Source organism: Chamaea fasciata, unplaced genomic scaffold, assembly GCF_029207755.1.
Source record: "Chamaea fasciata isolate MVZ Bird 193981 ecotype frontalis unplaced genomic scaffold, bChaFas1.0.hap1 SCAF_6, whole genome shotgun sequence".
In the NCBI taxonomy this organism is placed as follows: Eukaryota; Metazoa; Chordata; class Aves; order Passeriformes; family Sylviidae; genus Chamaea; species Chamaea fasciata.
This window is the reverse complement of record NW_027094091.1, coordinates 53,333,715-53,356,195: the sequence shown is the minus strand read 5'-3', so window position 1 is coordinate 53,356,195 and position 22,481 is coordinate 53,333,715. Positions and strand designations below refer to the sequence as shown.

At 39.5% G+C, this 22,481-nt stretch overlaps 1 protein-coding gene across 6 annotated transcripts in view; it reads right to left on the bottom strand.

Annotated features, from left to right (window-relative positions):
• Positions 1-22,481, bottom strand: part of FAM13A (family with sequence similarity 13 member A) — a 121,081-nt gene that overhangs the window by 83,516 nt on the left and 15,084 nt on the right. For all 6 annotated transcript variants that reach the window (XM_066186384.1, XM_066186385.1, XM_066186386.1 and 3 more), the window contains one exon: positions 13,633-13,777. In XM_066186384.1, coding sequence (XP_066042481.1) covers positions 13,633-13,777 — 145 coding nt within the window. The remainder of the gene's footprint in view (positions 1-13,632; positions 13,778-22,481) is intronic.

Sequence of the window (22,481 nt, the reverse complement as noted above, 5' to 3'; positions counted from 1 at the left end):
CATCAACAGACAGAAAGGAATGATCCTGTTCTCGGATCATTCACCTCTGAACTAGAAAAGGAGTTAAAAATACATTCTGTACTCTAACAGAACCTTCAAGGTGATGTCACAGATGTTTTTTATCTCCCACTGGCATTGTATCTTCATTACAACTACACCTCCAGTTATAAGTACAAGTCATCGCAGATAAATTACTCACGTGAATCACGTGTTAGATCAGATTCTTCTGTCAACTGATAGTAAAAGTTAGAAATCAATGTTCCTGCAGTTAATGTAGGACCAGGCTTGCCACTGACTGAATACTAAAAAGTGAGCATGCAACAGTCAGATTTCAGGAATCATGCAGTACAATGATTGCTTTTATTATGTTGAACAGACATGAAAAATAAGAACAGAAGTGCATGAAGTAAAAGCAGAAAAACTTCTGATAGCACACTATTAACTGCTCCATCATGGATTCTGTAACAGCACATGTAGATTCATGTGTTTCAGTATACAAATGCATTTAATTTGCACAAAATAATACTTCCAAGGGAGCTGGAGATTCATATACTGGGAACACAGCAAACTGCACTAGCTAGCAACTTATTAAACATTAACCTCCAAGAGTCTGCTAAATGCAGGCTCTGGCAAGAGGTTTTAATTTCCCTGAGCAGAATGCGCACAAATATATTTTTCTGACTCTCTAAGAAAAGATCTTATTTACAGTTTATTCCAACACTTGCAAATGTCCTGCCCCTTTCCTACTGTCCTACAATTCATGCTAGTTTTTACAAGGCAAACATTACTATGAGATTATATCACTCCTCCTACAAACTGTCTTTCTTTTTCTAACAGTACAGCACATCTTTATGTTAATTAGGACAAGGGGAAGAACTCACCACCATTAACATAAAAGATGCAAGTCGAAACTCAAAACCAACTAGGAATATCAGGCAGGCTTAACAGTCATATTTTAAGGCTGCCCAAGTTCCTAGGCAGCTTGGAAAATTTACAAACAAAAAACCCCTCAAAATCTCAAACACAGTTTAAGCTGAGAACCCACTGCTGTCAAGTGTTTTGTTCTTGCATATTAGCTTGTGAAGGACTGGCAGTATGTTTGATTTTACCCTATAAAAACCAGAGAGTAGAAAGAACATTCTCATTTCAAATAATATGCTGCACTTCATTAACTAAGCATATTTTGGAATATATTTTGTTTTTCTAAATATCCTGTGAACTTACAGATCAAAAAGTCAAGTCAACTAAGAAATGTTTGACCACAGTTAAACTGATTCCTAACTCTACCAGCATAGATTAAATAACTGAACATGTTCAGAAACATGACTGGGATTCAATAAACCTAAATTGTGATTTTTAAATGCAAGTATTTAAAGTCAGGCACTTGCATTCCACACAGAGTAGTAAAACCGACAACATTTAGTTAGGTCACACTTGCAAGGACTTAAAGAGCACTTGTCTGTCTGCATTTCTGTTAAAGAAGTAAGCAATTACACCAACCTTTGTACTTGCATTAAAAAAAAAAAAAAACCATGATTATGTAACTACCAATATGCATTTCAGTGCATCTTTGAATTACTGAAAGATTATTAGTTCTCAAACTACTGAGAACTCTTTTGAGATTTCTATTTACTCATTTTTAGCATTGCTTGTGAAATTCATGAAACAGCGGGATGAAATCTGTTGTGCTTTAAAGCCTGATTTCCTTTAAAACCCATGAGATGGCTGCAGTACAACTGGTATAAATGAACTTGGAGCCACAAAATGACTAGCACAGAGAAGTACTACCTGAGCATCACTTTTCTAGATCATTACAAATCTCCAGAGAATGCTCTAAACAAGAATGGCATATTAGCAATTGCATACTTTCCATTCTCATGTGAAGAAAAAATCTCCAGTCCAGCAGACTGGATACAAAACAAACTTTGTTTTGTTCAACTGTGTGTACTCAACAATCAGCACTAATCTGTTTACACCTGGAAAGATACCCAAGCCCTGCTTACTGTCAACAGCTGCCAGCAACCACCTCTCCATCTCATACTCCTCAAAACCTGCTCAAACTAGAGTACCTGCTCATGATGGCATCAAGTCCCACCACAGTTAATAAGAGAAATTTTCTATCAAGAGTGCTTGAGCTGAAGTAAATCATCAGCATCTGTACAGGATACTGGCAAATCCAGGTTTTGAATCAAGTTTCTGTAATGATTTTCATGCAAGAATTGACAAGATCACAGGGAAAGCCAATGAGTATATTCAATGTCATAATTATGGCAGGCAATGTTTATTGGCAAATTGTGCGGTCAGAAGTCTATCAACGCAAAGCAAAGCCTTTAGTCATTTCCTACATCTGCAAATGTGGCACACTTAGAGACCTGCAGGTCCTCCTAACCTTACAATATAGTAATAAACTGTACTGGTTCCCTTATCCATTGCCATTATTAAGTAAGAGGGATTCATACAGCATACTTGCATCTTACACTGTTACCTATCTCGGATGTAAATTTCAGAACAGAACAGAATATTACCCACTTTTATCCTTTTCAACAAAATGTTGAATGGGCATAAAAATTGCTGTTTCAGCCTCAGTCAACTGTAGTCACGGAGATACTGACCTGTGCAGTCTATTTAAAGACTTTTGTATTTGTAGCATGCTATCACACTAACATAAGGCTTTAAACGCAACTGATTATGACTGCTTAAGGAAGGAATTAGGAAAAAAAAATAGGTACTAAGACAATGGTTATACATTGTGCTGTATTTTAATGACAACAATAAACTTATTTGTTGATAATATAATATTCCCAGTTATCTCTGGAAAAATCTCATTATTAATGCTGTGCTCATCCTCTCTTTCCTGCTTGATTCAGTAATTAATCTGCTTCTGGTCTCAGACACTGCATAATCAGAGGAAACTGGCCTGTGGGTTTTTCAGTTCAAATTTAAAATGCTTCTAGACAGCACCAGATCTGTTTTTTAGCTATTAATACATAGAAAACCTCTGTAAGTAAAATAAACTTGAACTTTTATCAATGTGAAACTTTTTCTTAATTAAAGTATGGACTAGGGTCTTTTTTACAGAAACAGGGAGTCAGAGTCCCTTCTGCAATAAAGAATGTGCCATTCTGACTTCACCAAAATGTCATCCAATTTACTTCATAAAAGTGTTTGGTCTTGTGCCCCAAAAGAGAAAAGCTATTACATGGGATTGCTCACTGACTCTGTGCAGGGGGTTTGACAGAAAAAATAATTGTTGTCAGCACAGCGATTAGGGTTGCAAATACCAGCAGTAATTCTTCACCAGGAAGAAAATCCCAACCACCATGGTAGCTTGTAGGGGTCATGGGTGGTGGAGATGTTCTGTTGGATTGTTCACTACATCCTCCAGTTCAAAGGAAAAAAAAAAAAAATCACGTGTCCTTCAAATGACACTAGTGAAAGCCACATGTGTGACAAACAAAAGGAGTCAGTTCTTCACGTGAGAGGAAGCAGTTTGTGGCACACTTCTACAGATGATATGTTGGAAGGAATAAGCTTACACACGTGCAAGAGAGACACAAGACAATTACTCTGGACATCACTAAATACAAAAACACTATCAAGAGCAGGAAAACTTCCTAGAATAGTCATGAACTGGTAGAAAAAATGGAGGAAACACCTTGCTGCCCTATACTTCTCCTCCCTTGACATCTGCTTATGGGTGGTGTTGGAAGCAGCACACTGGGTTAGATGGATCCCCAGTGTGAGCCAGCACAGCCATTCTTATGTATGATGAGCAGACATTAAGAGGATTATTCAGTAAATTTCATGCTGCAAATGACTGCAAGAATGATGCATTAGCTGATTGCATGAGGACAGACTGCAACAGCTGACTCTACTGGGTCAGCAGCTGTACAGCACAGAGGAGGAAATATTCTGCTTCCCCCCACATAACGCTGCAGTGCAGCCTTTCCCTCAGGTAGGTGTCCACCAGGGTCACACCTGTGAATTTTCCCAGGGCTACAACAGTGTTGTGCATGGAGCAGTGCTAATGGAACAGCAGATTTAAGAGTTCCTGAATCTCCCTTTATTTGATGTTGGAGTGGCAAATACACCACCCCCTGTACTAAGTTCCCTGGTGCACAGCAGGACAGGTGTGACATGCAGCAGAGCTGTCAAGGGTGACAAAGTAGTTACAGCACTGCCTTTCTTACTCACAAAATGAAGACAATATAGAATGTCTTCCCCTCGGTGACCATGCAAAATAGCTCATGGAGGTTTAAGGCTCCAAAAGACATGCAAGGAATCAAATAATCCGTATTTCTAAGACTAACATTGTGTGGCCAATGGTATGGAGATCTTCAAAGGCATTTTCTAATTCACATGGTCACAGGTATTTTCATGAATGTTAACTGGATAGAATAACTGATTTTTATTCAGTTATCAGTTCACAGAGTTGTCATTCAGTGGCACAGATACCTACAGGAAAAATACAGAAAATTACTTCATGTGAGCAGTAACTAAAAAAAAAATCTCTTTACAATGTATGAGGCATCCTTTCTATTTTGTACCCAGAAAATGATGAAAATACCATTGTTAGAAGGGGGAACAATGTCAGTAAATAATACTAAACAAAACTGGTAACAAACATTGAAACACCTAGTATTTATAAGTGAGTTTTTTGCCTTGGTTGCTATTAGCATATAAATGCTAAACTGGGTCCATTTGTTCCTGTCTGCTGTTCTGCCTTGCCATCATTTACACTGTACTTTAATAACCATAGTTCAGCCAAGCTGTTTCACATAGAAGTGATACAAAGGAGAATATCAGTGTTTGCAAAAGAAACACATCACTGGCTTTCAATATAAAACTAATACCCTTTTCAGTTCAACTCTCATTTCCTTTGGTTCTCCCAAGACTACTTCTATATATGACCTTTTACCTGAGACCATATCTCTTAATAAATAGCTAAAAGCTACTCTGTTTCACATCAAGACAACCTTAACCTACTGCACTCACTGCCATAAAACACGTACAAAGGTCATGAGTTGTGATACGTAAGCAAGACAGAGATGTGGAAACCCATTATTTTTAGAGAGGACTGCAATATGTGAAAGGAAATGACAAACATAGTAACAATCCCATGATGCACCTCAATGCTACCAACTCAATCTGTGGAATATCATGGTATTTTCCAGGAGAAATAGTAAAATGTGTCTCCAGCCATGCAGAAGGACTGCTACAAAAAGTTAAACCAGTAGTGCCAGGATCAAACATAACTCCAGAATTTGTAAAAGGTTACAAAGACTTCACTGATGGAAAATATTCATCTTCTGTGCCCATCCCCACAATCTGCAACTAAAACATCCCTGTGTTATCAACGCTGTTTCCAGCTCAAATCCAAAATACAGCCCAATACCAGCTACGATGAAGAAAATTAACTCCAGCCCAGCCTAAATCAGCACACCATCATATATAAACTGGCAGGGGATTAAGGTGTCAGTGACCACACCCCACAAGAAGCCTGTAGCAGAACTGAAGATCAAAAAAACCCAAATTAAACATTTACAAGGTAGCAAAAGAAGACTTCTCTTTTGCTGGGTTTACCTAACTCTGTGTGTATGTGTGCAGATGTGTTCAGTAGCAACAGAGCTCAGATCAGTTCAAGGGAACATTTTATTCTACCTTTAAATTTTGACAACTGGAATCTGATTTACCTATTTACTGTAATATTATTCATAAATGGAAAAAGGATGATCTAAAAGAGAGTTATGACCTAGATATGGGAAAAATCTAGGCTCTCCAGATCTGCATCTCACATTACAGTGGCTTAAACTCGGTCTTGAAAAAGCTAAATTGTATTTTCAGATCTAAAATTCAAAATACTCAACACGGAAAGTTTTTCACACATGGAATTCATGCAATGTTACTTTCAAAAGGCATACCTGATCTGCAGTAAATTACGGAGTCTTAAGTGTCTCTATATTGTTCTAATTACTCATCTAAGGTTCTCAGTGCAGAAAGAACAGATCCCTTTCTTAACACTGAAACTGAGATGTTCACTGCGAGCAATTAAGGTCAAATGCTGCTGGGATCCACTGGATACATCAGATTTTCAAGATCACACACCAGACTCTAGGAGCATCTGGCCCCTTGTGTCCCATGCATCACATGCTTCTGTTGCTCTCAGACTGCTCTGGGCCCAGTTTATGACAACAAGCTTTGGGGCACTGAAAATGCTCCAGGCAGAGCTGGGTGTACCAATCGCCTTCTGGACAAACTGTGATCTTCACAGTACTCACAGAAGGGGTTTTAAAAAACTCATAGAATTCATACTGAAGACAATGAGCATTTCACTACTTATAATATGGGAAAAGCAATTAATTTTTTTTTCTTGTGCTGACTCTTTCTGAATCTCCCATCTTCAGAGTTTTCCCGATGAAGCTCATGGCAGAGGCCAGCAAGAATTAAATGCCAGACAGAAAAATCTCTCACACTTCTTTACTTTGGATCAGTTCCGACAGCCTGCAATGTGCCCTTGTCACAATGACAACACTGACTGCTGATTTATACAGAGGGATAATGCTGATCATTTTGTGTAACCTGATTAACTGAATAACTAATTAAGGAGAAGCAGAATAAACACTGAGGAATCGAAACAGGAGGAACTGAGATTTGTCTTAGGTGAAAAATTTTCACTTTCTTGGTAATCTCCTTTTTCCCCCATGGGTACAGCAAGGGTGCTCAATAACAGCTGGCTACTGCAGAAGCTCACATGCTTATTTTACTGTACGCCGGTCCTTGGTGCGGACTTTGATGCCTCCCTTTCGAAAGATGATGATGTACTGCCCGAGATGGACTGCTCCTAAGTGCTAAATCACAATGTCATATCACTCCAAAAAAACACAAATCACCAAAACCCTCACAACAAAACAAGCATAAAACAGCAACAACAAACCTCTCAAATAAACCCAAATCAGTAACAAACAATGAATGAAAAACATTTCAAATAAAACAAGTGCAAGTACAGACCAGGACACACATATGTATCTTATTTTCCCTACATTTTAGCTACGTAGAATTACCATGGGACAGTGATAGGACCAATGAGTAGTTGTTTCAAGAAAAAACCATGAGAGCAAAACCAAAATCCCTACGCACCTCAACTACAAAATCTGTCAGCTGTATTCAAACAATTTACAGTACACTACAAGTATAGACAGCAGGAGAGAAAAATACATTTGTTATGTGCCTGTCTTTCCTTTATTTATCCTGAATCCTGGCAAATTTCTTCTCATAATGTGTTAAAATTAAAATATAGCTGGTGAAATTCTAGTGAAAGAAGTATCAGCATAATAATTTATTACAGAGTTTAGCATTAGCGTATTTGTGTAAATATTCAGGACTGCATTTAGTAACACCACAAGTGACAGATTTATTTAATCCTGTAAATGCCTCAGTGAATTTCAAGAGCAGAAACATTCTGGTTTAATAATACACAGGGTTGTCAAAGCCAGCAGAGCTAGAAGCACTGGAAAGCCATTTCAGAATTATACAAGGAATTGTTCAGGGTGTTTTTTTACTTGCCTTTCTGAACCACAGCCTAAACATTACCATCCTCCTCACTTCAGACTAAATTTCCTATAGGTGAAGGGTTTGGAGGCTTATAAACTTTCCCCTACAAATCTCATATTGCTCATTTCCCATCAGCTCACATATTAAAATGTCATTCTGGCTGAATCATTATACACCCTTACTATAAACATGCCCATCTGCTCACTGGTGGACAACTGCAAAACGAATTCTAGCTGAAGAAATACTAAACAAAAAAACAGAGACAGACTTCCACAGGTGCTCCTTCTCCCCATGCACTTTCCACCCATCTGCACATCTCCCATGTGAACCCACTGGTACTCTTGGGGGGTCCTCAGTCCATGCAGGAGCAAACTGGTATGACTTGCCCAAATAAGGGGACACTGCACAAAATGGAAATGTTTGTTCAGATCTTTAGAAAGGATTTCCAACAATCTGTTCCTGCTGTCTCCTGACGGGAAAGAATTAATCCAGTACTGAAAGCTGACCATTAACACGATTCTAAAATGGTCCCAGACATGAAAGAAGAATAAAGGAAACTATCTCGACCCTGCAGGCTTAGCCAGGGCAGTGTAACATGGATTAGAAATGGATGCCTTCTTTCCTGACGTAAATGAGGGGCTGCTCCTGTGTCTGATGAGTGTGTAACCCTGAGGTGACAGGGAAAGGGACTAATATAGAGGGAGCCCACTAGCTGTGGAGTTGGTGGGTTCTCAGAAGTTTCTCCCAGATCTTGTCATGCTATAGCTGAGGAAGGGAAAGAAGCATTTTTAAGTGAAGATCCAGCTTCGCTCATGGGGGGAAATCGGCTGAAACACTGTGGCTTTCAGTGGAGGTGGAGCTTTAAACCTAGCTACAGAGGGACCAGTCAAGCAAGATGGAGAACATTGTGACCATCTTACCTTTCCTACCTCTTCTCAGGGACAAAAGGCTCAAATCTTATTTCAGGATTAATGATCTGCTCAGTGCTCAATAGGAAGGAGCAAGCATTCCACTAAAGGCTAAATAAGCTGGAGCACTCTCCTTGATTAAAAAAAAAAAAAAAAAATGCACTTAGGGGTCTTGCCAGGCTGGGATGGGCACCGCACACTTTGCACACACCAAGCAACAAGAAGTGCAGCCATACCTGCAGCAGGGGGTTGCCTGCATGTCAGAAATCTCAGAGCAGGCTTGCACTATGCGTGCACTTCTGCTGCCATTTAAAGTGCAAAAAAACTACTCTGTGAATTCCCCCTCTCCACTGAAATGGCAGCTCTGGATAGAGGACTGGAAACAAACAGGATAAAGATGCAGGAAGGTAACTGCATCTAAAATAACAGTTCCTTTGAAACTATTTGTTTTTGCAAAAAACAGCAGACGACCAATTTCTGCAGCTCTGCAGGGACTGAAACCTGCCTGTTCAGAGGTCATCAGAATGCACCTACAATATACTTACAATGATAAAATTGCACATGTATTTATTTGACTCTGGAAGACTGACTCTCAATTCAATTTAAATGTTATATTTTGTTAATATTGCTTTAATGTTATAATAATTTTCCAAATGTACTTGCTCTTTCTTCTGCATCAAGTGAACAGGGAATGCATTCTACCACCCAGCAGGGGAGGAACGGGAAAAGCCTTTGGCATTCCTGTCCCAAACGTGATCAAACCAGGAACAGCATTACATCTTCATAATGTCAGTGTCTGTGTGCCAGTGCAAATATTTGTGTGCTCTGAGCTGACTGTTTCCTGAAACTAGAAGTGATCTGTCAAGAAGGCATTAGAGGGAAACGGTGAAAATACGACAGGGAAAAAAAAAGATCTTGTAACCCTGCATGACTAGGTAATAGATTACATGTTTTATCTGAAGACAATACTGAGCTATAAACCATGCTATTAAAGGTGACGTTTCACCTCAAGCCAGTGGAAGGAGTAATTCTAGAAATTTCCCAAGAGTGAGTCTCATAATAGTTTGCCTGCCCAAATTTCCCCTGCCACTTGAACTAAATAAAAATATTCTCTGCCCATCTTTGATCATTAGAAAAGTCTAATAACACTTATTCCAAGGTCCCAATACATTCCAGCTGTAGTGATACACCACTGGCTAGCGCTAAAACATAGGACTACATGCAGCTGCAGTTCAAACACCAATTCAAGACCTTTGTATATTAAAGGTCCTGGTTCAGAATTATTAGTTCTGTTGTTACCATAGGCTTTGTAAACCTATTTCTTCCAGAAGATTACAAAATTGGCAGTACTGCAACTCAAGACTGACTAATCGTTCATTACATGAGTTATCACTCAGTTTAGTAACACAAAAATCTATCAGGATCATATGGATTCACACTAGGAATTCTGTTCCAAAGCAAAACATAAACAATGTTGTTTTAGGAAACCCTGAGGCTTACAATGTGAAAATGCACAATACTGCAGATGCACTATCAGAGAACTGTTTATACACAACACTGCCTAATAAAAACCAGGTATTTATGACCCTGACAACGTGACCATGGAGCAAACACCTAATCAGAACACTCAAACCACTCCACCCATTTCTCTCTAACTAGCAGAGTTTATTGATCAACAGAATGAGACTCTTACCAATTTAGGAAATTGAAGCAAAGCTTGGATTAAGGATTGCAGTAATAGCTGGTTACAAATGAGAACTGTAAACTCCAACAAACTCCAGTTTATTTCAAAATTTTAAAAATAATCCTTTTATTATAAGGCATTTTCAAATATAGATATATTTCTGAAGAAAACACATGTTATACTTCCACCTGCTGGCCACCAAACTGGATGATAATCTGGGTACCATTCTAATAGGTGGAACAAAATCCTTCCAGGCAAGGTGTCATGAACCAGACAGTTCAATTTCCCACTGAAATAGAAACTATTCTAAGATAAATTTTCTTTTTTTGTTAAAATTGTACTTTTTAAAAACATGTAGATGTTTCCAAAGAAACACCTCCCATAATTCCTAATTATAGTATTACAATATGCCTGAGCAATGAGCAAGAGGAAGCTTTACAGCCCTGGGAACAAAGCAGGGACTGGAATGCAACTTGCAGAGATTTCCAGCTGCCTTATTTTCTGAATTATGATCCACTGAGAAAGCAACCTAAGAAATCCCTTTTGCCTGGCACAACTTGCCTTTCCCAATGACTGAGCAACCTTTGAAAGAAGAAATACAACTGGGATTAAGGTGTTCCTGGGCCTCCTCAATGCACATACACAACAAGAATGGTAGTTCAACTACCAACAGCCCTACAAAATCATGTCTCTTTTTCTTATCTCTAACACTAATTAATTTTCAGCCTCCTTAGAATGTATTTTCTTTAAGTTCCCACAGTCTGTGCCTGATTCAAATGCTTCTGCTCCCTCTGGAAGCTTATATCATTGTGGATTTCCTCTAGCTATGACCAACACAATAAAGAAGATGCAACTTGCTACACTGGAGCTGTTTTTCCTTTCCAATACCCTGCTCCAAGAGGAGTTTGATGCTTCCATGACTTTATCTAACGATCCACATATTCTTGTTTTCATTTGACAGCAAGGATAGTGTGACAGGGCTGTGGGAATTCAGAGAAAAATGTAAACATGGAAAAGTGAGGACAGAGTGAAAGAGAAGGTAATCATAGGAAAGGTAGCAATGACTACACTTGTGATTCAGTAACTAAACAGTGACCCAGGGTGAAGTGCTGGCAGTACAGTGAGGGATGTGGGGAAAAGGATGACGGAATACCCAACAAGGAAGTGAGTGAGGTCATCTAAATCTCTGCTTGCCCTCTTGCTGTTCACAAAACAGAAGCTAAAAAGGACACTTAAATAAATGCAGATGAGTTTGGTAAAGGGAAAGTCCAGAGTTGCTTCACTTTCCTTGCCATCCACTCCCCCATCCCACCACAGTTCATGCTTGAATGCAACACCCTTAAAATCAACAGGGCTTCAGTTTATAAGAGCATTGTCCTGAGCATCCTACACTCTTCACTGCTTACAACAGGATTACTTGGAAAATTTCTATCCACCTACCTATAGATATATCAATGGCTTTTCCAGAAGAAGTAACTTTGCCTACAAATAGCTTTCTGTTTTCTGGACACTGTGACACAGGTCATGACAAATAATTCTCTGAGGCATTTGTTCTTGTGTAACACAGACCAGCTTCTACCGTATGTAATGGTTCATGCATTAGCAATCTGGCAATTGCTATTCTCTACTGAATCTCATCATCACTTGGTTTTCTCTTTAAGTGTACCACCTCTAGTTTATTATGCAAATTGGCTAGGATATGGGATATCTGCTAGGATACAAAAATTGTAACCCTTGAGAATAGTATGAAGCATCCTTTCGTAGTCACCTGACAAATAAAAAAAAACCTTCTTAGTACCTTTGCTACATGAAGTTAGATGATTGTACTTGTGTTTGAGTACGTGCCTTGATTAAACTAAAACTTCCCACCCAAATTAGAAGAACAACGAACAAGGTCAAATTTTTCTGCCAGCAGAATTTGGAAAATATCAACAAGGTCCAAAGATGCAAACACAATGTGAGCCCTTGTTTTTAGGCACAGCTCTCTCTCTCCTTGTCGGAGTAATTCGGCTTGCCACCATGCAATTTGATAACTTGTATCTCTCAACAGCTGTGGGAAATTTCCCAGATCTCCACCTTCCGGCAATCCCAGTTACTACTAAGTCCTTAGAATTGAAAGACTATCTTGACTTTTGGAACTAGCTGAGGCTTGAAGGAGTAGGAAGTACGTCTGAAGCTTTTCTCCTGCCCCCCCCCCCCCTTTTTTTTTTTTTAAGAAATACGTTCTTTCCCTAGTTTTGTTGCTGAAGTGACCATCAGTGGCTAAACATCACAGTCACTGGCCAGGCAGATTCCACTACCCAGAAGTTACTGTGACACTGGAAGGCCATCAGTGATTCTACCTCCTTCCACAGAAGCATTTCAGCTGAGTGCTAGTAACAGCTAAAAGACAACTAAATGCAGCTAAATACTTCTTCACTGATACACAATGTAAGAAGACCAGCAACTCTTCTAAAGGCAGCTGAGCCCAACTCCTACAGATTCAGCAGACCCTCCTGTGATACACCACAAAGGCAGAAATGTCACCAGCTGATTTCACCTGAACGGCAGAGCCTGGGCTCACACCAAACTTCCTGTTCTGTCAAAGACATCATCCTTTTATAACTTATTTGCTGACAACTTCCATTCCAGACAGCGAAGGCTGAAGTGATTTTATCAGTGGGTAAAACACTACCAAGGATAGGCATGTAGTTTAACCCTCCCAAACTCAAGAATTCACACCCTGTAAGAGAGTAATTATCTGCACAGTTAACACACAATACGAAAAGAAGCAAACCATCCTCATGACCATTTCCTGCACAGACTTGAGGTTGTTTCCTGTGGAAGAGACATCACAAGCCAGAACAAGGCACTTTTGGCTGTCCTACTTGTTAGTTATTGAATTTTAGAATCCTTTGATGTTACATACAAGCCCTCTTCCCACCAAAGGTGTAATACTCCAACTATAGCACTTTCTTTAAGAGCTCCAATGTACTTTCTTCAAAGAGTAACTCTTATTTAATGTTTCTCTTCAAGTGCATTCAGAAATGGCTGAATCAGAACACCTGACTTTTAAACTCAGGGACATGTTTGAGACAGGCAGACTTCAGGCAAAGGCTAAGGCTAGAAACCTCATACTGTCCTAGAATACCAAAGTTCATCCATCCCTAAAGTACACCATGAATGATAACCATGTCAGAAACCCTGAACACTTCTTAAAATTATTCTGCCTCCACATCTAAAAACATTTAAATTTTAGTGAGTATATTTCCTGCATGAGTAAAAGTGTAGCCAACAAATAATAAGATGTTTAATAGAATGAACTTCAAGACTAGTAATGAAAATAAGCCTATCAGCAGAATCAATGTGTAAACTGCATACCAATCAATAACATAGAACATTACTATAAGAATCTGCCTTCCACTTATGTAAAAGATTTCTGAATTGAAGCCTGAAATAAGCCTGAATTATTGATTTGCTGTGAGAAAATGAAATATCAGAGATACCCACTTTTACCGAAGTTTTTCTTGCTAGCTCTTCTTCATCCTTCTTCAAGCCTTCTAATTCAAATAAGGTATTGTAATTTTCCAGCATTTTTGTCATTATCTTGTTGCAGATCTCCTGTTCCTTTATCCCTTCAAATCCACAGGGCACGCTAGAATTGGAGAGATGACAAAGCAGTGTTACAGGGACTCAACATACAAAAGGTCCTGCAGAGGGTCTCTGTAACATTTCATTTGTGGATACAGGCTGCATAGAAGGCACTTAGGAAGGAAACTTTGTCTTGGACAGGAGGATTGTGCCTATGCTGGTGATTACTATCACAGTTTGTTTGCAGTTTTTCTTTGTTTGCATTTAATATCAGTATTAAATGCCAGACCTGTTAGCCAAACTACCCTGACCACAGAATCCAGGTAGGCATAAAATTGAGACAGCCACCAAATGAGGTGCCAGCAACTCTGCTCTACGTTGGGTTTCAGGACCCACAGTGCAGACAGCTCAGGTATTTAGATGCTCTGAACTGTTAATTCAAGAGTTAGATTCCTCCAAAACCTGGTTTGTGATAACTTCAAAGGTACACAAGGAGGTAAAGTGAAAAAACTAAGAAATCCCACGTGCTAAGCAAACCACTGAAAGCTAAACAAGGTCTTTGCTTTCAGACGACCCAATGCTGTACACCAGATTTTTTAATGTAACATTTCAGTTGCCATTTCTTCTCAAAGTAGGGTCAGAACTCAAAGGGCTTCCTAAAAAATGGAGATGGATGCTGCCTTTCGCAGAAGAGCCTAAAAGATTAATACAAAAAGTGGTTCCGAAGCTCCATTTTCTGGGAGAATAACCAACTACTTGGCTGCTGAAGAAGCAGCTTCTTTCTTGAAACAGGCCCCTTTGCAGCTTACCACAGACCTTAAAGGCACACAGAAAAGGGAACATACTGTATGTATCCGCATGTTTCCTTACGCATTTCACACAACTCTCTCATGCAGCAAAAAATGCATGTCACTGGCAAAAGAGCTCATAATTCATTGAAGCATCTAGTGATTATCTGCTGGAATATAAGCTTTCTGCACACTTTACTAGACAATTTTACTGGCCTCAAACTGACTTAAATTCCATTTTAATGCAAAAGCTCAGTCGCTGAAGAATCTTCTGCAATCATTCAGTGTTTCCAACTGAAGTCAAAATCAAAACAAAGTTTCAAGCACTTTTTGGCAGAAGACAAGTGATTATGTGAGAAGAAAACACAACCCAAATCCCCAAAAGCAAAACAAATTCCCCCTGAGCTATTTTACAGGGATGTAACTTGAAAGTAAATCATTGCTTACTGCAAAGAGTAAATAAAAAATTACAAATAACTACCTACCATAAAACTGTAACTGTAGTTTATTGGGGCCAGATGTGCATTTAAACGAGAAGGCTCTGAAAGCTGATGCTCCCACAAATTTGTCATTAAAAAGTGCCTTTTTGTGGGGATTATTGATCCTTCTCAATGCTTTATTCTCTGCCATACATCTAAGGAAATGTAACAGGGAGAGTTGACACTCTGTCAACAGGGAGAGTAACCCACTGCAGTAGAACACATCTTTGTAAATGCCAGAAGAGAGTCTTTACTGCTATCATTTCAACATTTAATACATGCTAGAGTAGCAGAACCTGAATTTTAAAGGATTGAATTATTTTACGCTGTAGAATATTGGCAGCTGTAAAAATGTGTCAGTCTCATCTGATTGATTTCATTGGTGTGGAAGCTGACCTCAGACTAAATAAGGAACAAATGGGACCACTTCTATTGATGGATGTGCATGTACACTCAGGCCAATTCACTCTGAAGAATGTCACATATTCACTGAAACTTAGTAACTGGCCTGAAGGAAGTGTATGTATGCAGTAGGTCCATGCAATTATCCTGATTGAAGGAAACCCCTCCTGCCATGCTAAATGATGTGCTCCAGCGTTGGCGTGCTGCAAAGCCTGCTTACTTGTTAGTTCAGACAAATCCTGACTATATCCTCCTGATTAGTTTCTCCAAAACAGAGTACAACTTAAATAATGGCACCCCTATGAATCTCATTCCCAGGAAAAGGACTGAAAATGTAATAGAGCATGTGAAAGCCAACATAAAGATGCCAGGTAGCAGAATTTTCACCTAAACCACATCAGCTGGGAACTACAGCCAACAGTTCCCTACTGGCAACAGCTAATACCAAAAAATTCTACCTGGCTGAAAAACTGTCCAGTCTATAAAGTTCCCACAAAGCACAAAAACAGTATTTAATTTCTGCTCAATTCCATGGCTTTCTTGCCCTCCCTACCCCACACTACCTTGTCAGTTAAAATTTATTAAATCAAACCTGTGAAAAATCCAACATCCTACTCTGAACAATTCTGTATGAGTAGGGTGAGATACATATGCAAAACACAAGGCAAAAGCTCATCGCTTCAGTCTTTTTTAACACCTCTCTCTGAGTGTAACTAAGCAAAGCGCCATGAATTGATTTATTTTTATGGAAATTTAACATATTTTATTCATTGCCACCTCTCTGCCACTTAAACAGGCAAATCTAACAAAGTTTCTAATATATTTCTCCTATAATTGCTATTATTAGACCTCCATCACAATAAGGACTATTACACTCTTTGAGCTCTCCATGGTGACATTTTCCTTTCAACAAATACATGCTGAGCTGAAGATAAGTTTATATTATGAGCACACACCACCCTGCCTATTTATACAAAGTAAACCCCATCTGCTGCCACACTGCATGATCAACCAGTTTGACCAGACTTTTCTGAAAATGAGTGTAAAAAAAAATAGCATTTTACTTCAACTCTTCTCATTCTGAAAAGTCACGACATCTACAAATGTCACTTCAACTGACTAGAAAAACCCAGATCTGTGAGAAAATATTCTCTCACACTTCAGCTTTGCTGATGCACACCCTAATCCTTGGAAATTTTTCATGATCATTAGTAAAGATCTTGTTAAAACATCACAGTATAAAACTGTTCATAGTCTTGGTTCCCTTATGTCTATTTTCATGTTAATTAGGCATTACAACTGCGTTGCTTTGAGAGTTAGACACACGATTTACTCCAGTAACAGAATCCTCAACAGAAGGACTTCATCCCCTTACAGCCACATACGTACAAATCACTTCAGTAGTAGCACCAGAAGCATCAGTTTCACTACCACAAACACCAGAAGGGTGGCATAAACCTGCAATTTCTACAGTTATTTCTAGAAGAAAAAGTGTCGATAAGTACAGATCTATCTTAGCTGGAAAACTCCCACTGAAGTTATCACAGTGGCTTGCAAAGTCATCAACAGATACACAGCACAGGCAGAGCAGGAGCAAATTCTCTAGTGTCCCCTCCCTTAGATCCCCTTGGACACCTGCCCTTCCCAGAGAGACCCTCTGAATGATCTGTGTGCAAAGCACAGCATGTCCGATTAAGTATTTGGAAAAAACGTGCCTTGTCTAAATGAGGCACCAGCACTAACAGCATCTGATGCAGTTTAAGATGGGTCAAGGGCAAAGGTGCACCAGTACCACAGGTTTCGCAGGACATTAAAAACTGAAATTATTGGTGAAGTCATTTTAAAGCAGAAAAAGCAGCAGTTCTCAAAGTTAAAACATTACTTGGTAATTGGATCAGGCCGTCAGCTCTTCATTTCAAAATCTGATAGCAGCAGCATTTCACACTTCTGCACAATGTCCTACAAGCATGGCTGGCCCACCCAGTGCAGCTCCATGCAGCTCCTGTCCATGCAGACACCACACCCACATGTTCTTTGGCTTTTCCAGACTGAGTAAATGTCTCCTTCCACAGGGATACCCAGGAAAGCTTGTCTCAAAGGGTTAAACCACGGCAAGGCTCTGTGTCACAGCTTTTACTCAGAAGTAAAGTGACCTGAGGTCAGATTAACTCACTGTGAAAGGATTCCTTACATCTCAGGCATTTAGTTAAATGAATTTACCTCAGGGTCTCTGTAAACAAGCTGTAACAGGCTGAATGCAGAGAGGGCTTTCCAGAGAGTGAACCTCCAGACTCTACTGAGAGCAGTGCAGTGACACACACAAACACGACTGCATGCGGCACAGGACAGGCAGCGCTACAAGGCTCTGTCACCATCCACCACACCTGGGAAACTTGCTTCAAGCAGCCAGGAGGATCTGGGAAGTAGTCATCTGTCAATAATGAGCTGAACTGAGATCACTGAACTGACTTCCCCAGGCAGCAACTGCTGACAGTTCCCTGTCACAACTGAGAACCAGAGATTTCCATGTGAAAGGGTCATCTCATTACGAATTCCCAAGAGTGTTTGACCCCACCCTGTCTGACATGAAGGATACACGTTCCATTTCCCCAAGCGGCTTTGCCAGAAGCAGTTTGCATGGAATGACAGCACCGTAATCCTAATTTACAATCAGAGGGCTACATGCTCTAGAAACTATTTTTGCTTCTTGCACAGTACCTTTTGTAGAGAAGCACCGCAAAGTCACCTTACCATCCTCCCAGGGAACCCTGCCAGAAATGAAGGGACTCAAAAGACAGGAAATACTGCATGGATTTTTTGTTTCTCCAGCTCTGGCAAAACATTTTCATTAGTACCTCAGATTCCCATGAGTCGCTCAACAAGCACAACTGGAGATTCGGAGAGCCGAGTTGCAGTAATTTACAGAGGTTACAACTTGAGGCAGTCTGTTCTATGCCTCTAGGTGGACTTTACTGTGTCTGTAACAGATGTGACCTCATGGCGTAACTCGTCCACTTCAGCTGGTGAAAGGGATTTGCCCTAACACACCAGTCCACAAAGTGGTGCAGCTGAAAACAGGCACATATTCATGTCTGCAGACTCTGCTGCAAGATTACAGACTAATAAGTAGCTAAAGATTCAGCAACACTCACTTGAGACAGGTGTTCATCTCAGTCTGTATGACTCATTTACGTGCTCTGCATCATTTGCAGGCTTACTTATCACCAATCTGGGTGAAATGCAAGGACAGATACAACTACTGAGATTTTGCAGAAGTGACTCCTGTGACACTGGAGAATCCTGGAGAGCCAACTCTGGGGCATGTACCTGCTTGCCTGTTAAAATCTGTTCCTAGAAATTATTTTCTCTAGGATGAGATTTATTAGCCTAAGTCAACTCAGCAATTCTGCTCTATCAGCACTGCTTGCAAAATAATTAATAATTAATAAAAATAATAGCACTAATAAAAAAAACAATAGCACATAATGAATGATAATAATCAATAATAAAATTTAAAATGCAGGTAACACACGTAACAAAGCAGTTAGATTGATGCTGCCACAAAGGCTTTACTGACTGGCTTCATTTATATGCTTTTGCTTCAGTAAAAGCTCTGTTTTTCATCACAAAATTACAGTAAGTATCTTAGAGAGTGAAACGTACATAAAAGGGGACAAAGGGCAGTCCATAGCCTAACATCCCCTTACAAAGTACATTGCTCCCATCTCCAAATATTTCAGAGCAGAGGCTCTTCAAAAATACTCCCTGTTATTGTATTTGAGCTGTACTGCTGAACTCAAATATTCATGCGTATTTAATATGATTATGGATGAGAACATTTATAGTCTTGCTATATTATGCTTGATGTTTTAAACTGTCATTATAGGCTTCAGCATACTGACTACTTACGAAAAAATCCTTTACAGTGCTGGAGAATGCAGTATTTAAAAGCTATATGAACCCTGTAAGAAAGGTTAAGGCTGCATGCTCCAATTTGCAATAATCAATGTTTAAACAACAATATTCAGTACTCAGCTTGCCCCGATCCTGGATGCACATTTGTTTTGAAGGCTGATGCAGGATTAGGGCTGCACTGCTGAAAATAAAGCCCATCCACACAATGTTTCAAAGGCCAACATTACTCACTGAGGAGTATTAATTCAACCCCTCTGCTTTCACTTCAGCTTTATATACTCAATCTGTGCAGGCTCCCAGGCTGCTAGAAACCAAGGTAAGACATTCATGTATAACTTCAGATCAGATTTCAATTCTTTCAAGTTCAGCATCTCCAAAATACCTACAGCTACCCTACAATATACCATTTTCTATCTAAAGATAATTTACTTTTCTTGTTACCCTTTGTGTAATTTCTGTTATGTAGTCATCATACAAAAATAACTGCATCTAACTTCAGCATTTTAACTGGACACCTGCATTTGCCTGCCACTTTTGGGGGGAATGGAGCAATCCCTCACAACATGCTTAATCTCTGTTGGAAAGAAACATAATCAAGTTGAATGATGGAGGCCACACACAGAGATCATTGTTTGAGAGAGAGCTGCAAAAAATGGGTGCAAATGAATCCTCTGATCACTCTGTTAGATCTCATGTCTTACCAAGCCAACCAAAGGACAGGGATAAGGGCAGCAGCTCCTCTGATACCCATCTCCTAGAGAACAGAGAGGAGAGAAAACCCAGCTGGTCCTCTCCTTTTCAGCAGAAGCTGTTAGAGCCAAGCAGAGCCCACACAGCAGGCCTTACCTAAGGCTATGTCTCTCCAGGAGCTGAGATTCAGGTCAATGGACAGTAACTTCCTCCAAGAGTAACCACACTGCAAATGTTCGTACTCTACATAGATTAGCCCAGTGACAGAAAAGACAACTATTTTTGTTCTTTCATGCTCATTGCTCCTCCAGGGCTGTATTTCTCAATATACTTGACCTTTGCCATCCATCACAATAAATCTGAACAATCCAAGTTGGGAGAAAACAGTGAATCAAATCTCAAATCTTTTTATGAGCTGTTTGACCTTGCCCTTTACATGTCCTTATATCTTTCATCACACTTTGTTACAAGGAATGCAAATAGCCATTTTTTCCCTTCTATTCATTAAAAATACAGAAAGCACAAGATAATCTCTTAGAAAAGCCCCAGTGCAGTTTGTCAAACGGCAAGTAAGGAAGCAGGGGAAGTACTGGATAAGATAAATGCAGTAAGGGTTGAAAGTTTAGGAGATAGAATACATTACGGAGGATATGATGTAGAAAAACAGAATGAGATTAAGAGAATTAAAATGAAGCCTAAATATCTGGAAAGTCGCCACGCAGCATGATTTATTCAACTGTTAAACAACTTTGGTTATGGAGTAGGAGATACTATGCTCAAGTAGCTAAATTGTCACTAAAATACCTTGCCAAAAGAAGTCCTTCACTATCAGCAGATGGGCTTTATCTTCTCTGACACTGTGCATTAACTGCACAGACTCTGACATTAATTTTAGACATGAGTGTGAATTTCTGACAGAAAAATCTCAGTTCTCCCTGCTTTGGCAGTGTAATTGCTGACAAGTTGGATGCTAAGCCTTCTTTTCTTGTTGTGGAGAAACCCCCCATGCACTGCTCTGAACAAACAAGGCAAAGCGAGAGGAGCATTCGCTTCAGCCTCCTGCCAATATCTAATTTCTGCAGCTTCCCTACGGGCTGCCTGCAGCCAGTAGAGAGAGACAGTCCTTGCCAAGCAGGCTTCAGGCAGCCTTACTCTGTAGCTCTAAAATGTGTTCTGAGGATCTCCTTCTGGATGCTTGGCCAACCAACTGGTTAAGCCCAATACCTAAAAACAGTGCTGCAAGTTCTTTCCTCCCCGTATCAAATCTTTGTTGGTACAGATGGTCACAGTTCTAACAATATAAGACTGCATCCACTAACACAGGAGAAAAGGGTATTATTTGAACTGTTACTCACAATCTTTGTGTCTGGACCACAAGACTGAACTGCCTTGAAAAGATCAAGATCCGATGAAACATATAGCTGAATTACCAGATGGTGAAACTTAGTTTAAATACAAATCTACATCTCTAATTCTAACCTATTTGGGTCTTTAAAAAACACATTAGGCATTTGGTAAGTGTCAAGCCTTGCTTTCAATGCCTCTTTTGCCCCATGAGCATTTATTCCAATGTGTCACATCTGCTGGGCTGGTTACACTCGCATACAGACTCATGAGCCTTTGTTTTTTCATCTCTAATGAACTCTGCCTTCCTCCGCCTTCTGCAATGGAATGAGGTGTTTCCATCCCTGTACCTTACAAAAACTCTTATATCTTTTCCATGCTGTCTTAGGAGCAGAGATCAGTTAGGGCCAGCAATTACAGAGCTTTTAACACATACACTTTGGTTTAATATTAGCAACATCAATTGCAATTCTGAACCCCAATTCTCTGCATTCTACACTGAAAAATATGCACAGCTAATTTTTAAACTCTCCTGAAAAAAGCGATGAGTAAACTAAAAATTATTCTAATAGCCACTTGGGAGCTTGAGTCATGGAGACTTAGCCATTGAATTCAACTTCTTCTAATTACTTTGTTTGTTCTGAATTCTGCTAATACATTTAGACAGGAATTCCCAAACCACCCATATGAATGCAAGTTTAAAAAATTGTTTTGCTTTTCCTTGTCAGAAATTCGCAGAATTGTGCTTCCAGTAATTCTCATATTCATGCATTCCCATGCATACTACTGTCTTTTGAGTATTTTTTGTTTTGGAGAGGAAAACAATTATTTTTAAAATATACTTTATCTTTTTGTACTAACACAGCAAATATTTTAATCCTGAAATTCACCTCCATCATCCACCAGCAACATCTTAAGATAAGGCAGCTGTGTAGTCACTAGAACAAGCTTTACTTTAAGGGTCTCATTCCTGTATGTTCTCCCCCTATTTAATGGAAAAAATATGCTCCTTAAAAAGACAGCAGGCAACATCTAGCCTAGGTATGTGGAACTGTCTCAGTATATTACAGGAAACTAAATGCCGTTTTCTCTCTTTAAAGAAATCTACTTCTTTCTGAGAGGAAGCTCAGGGGGATAGATTAAATTAATT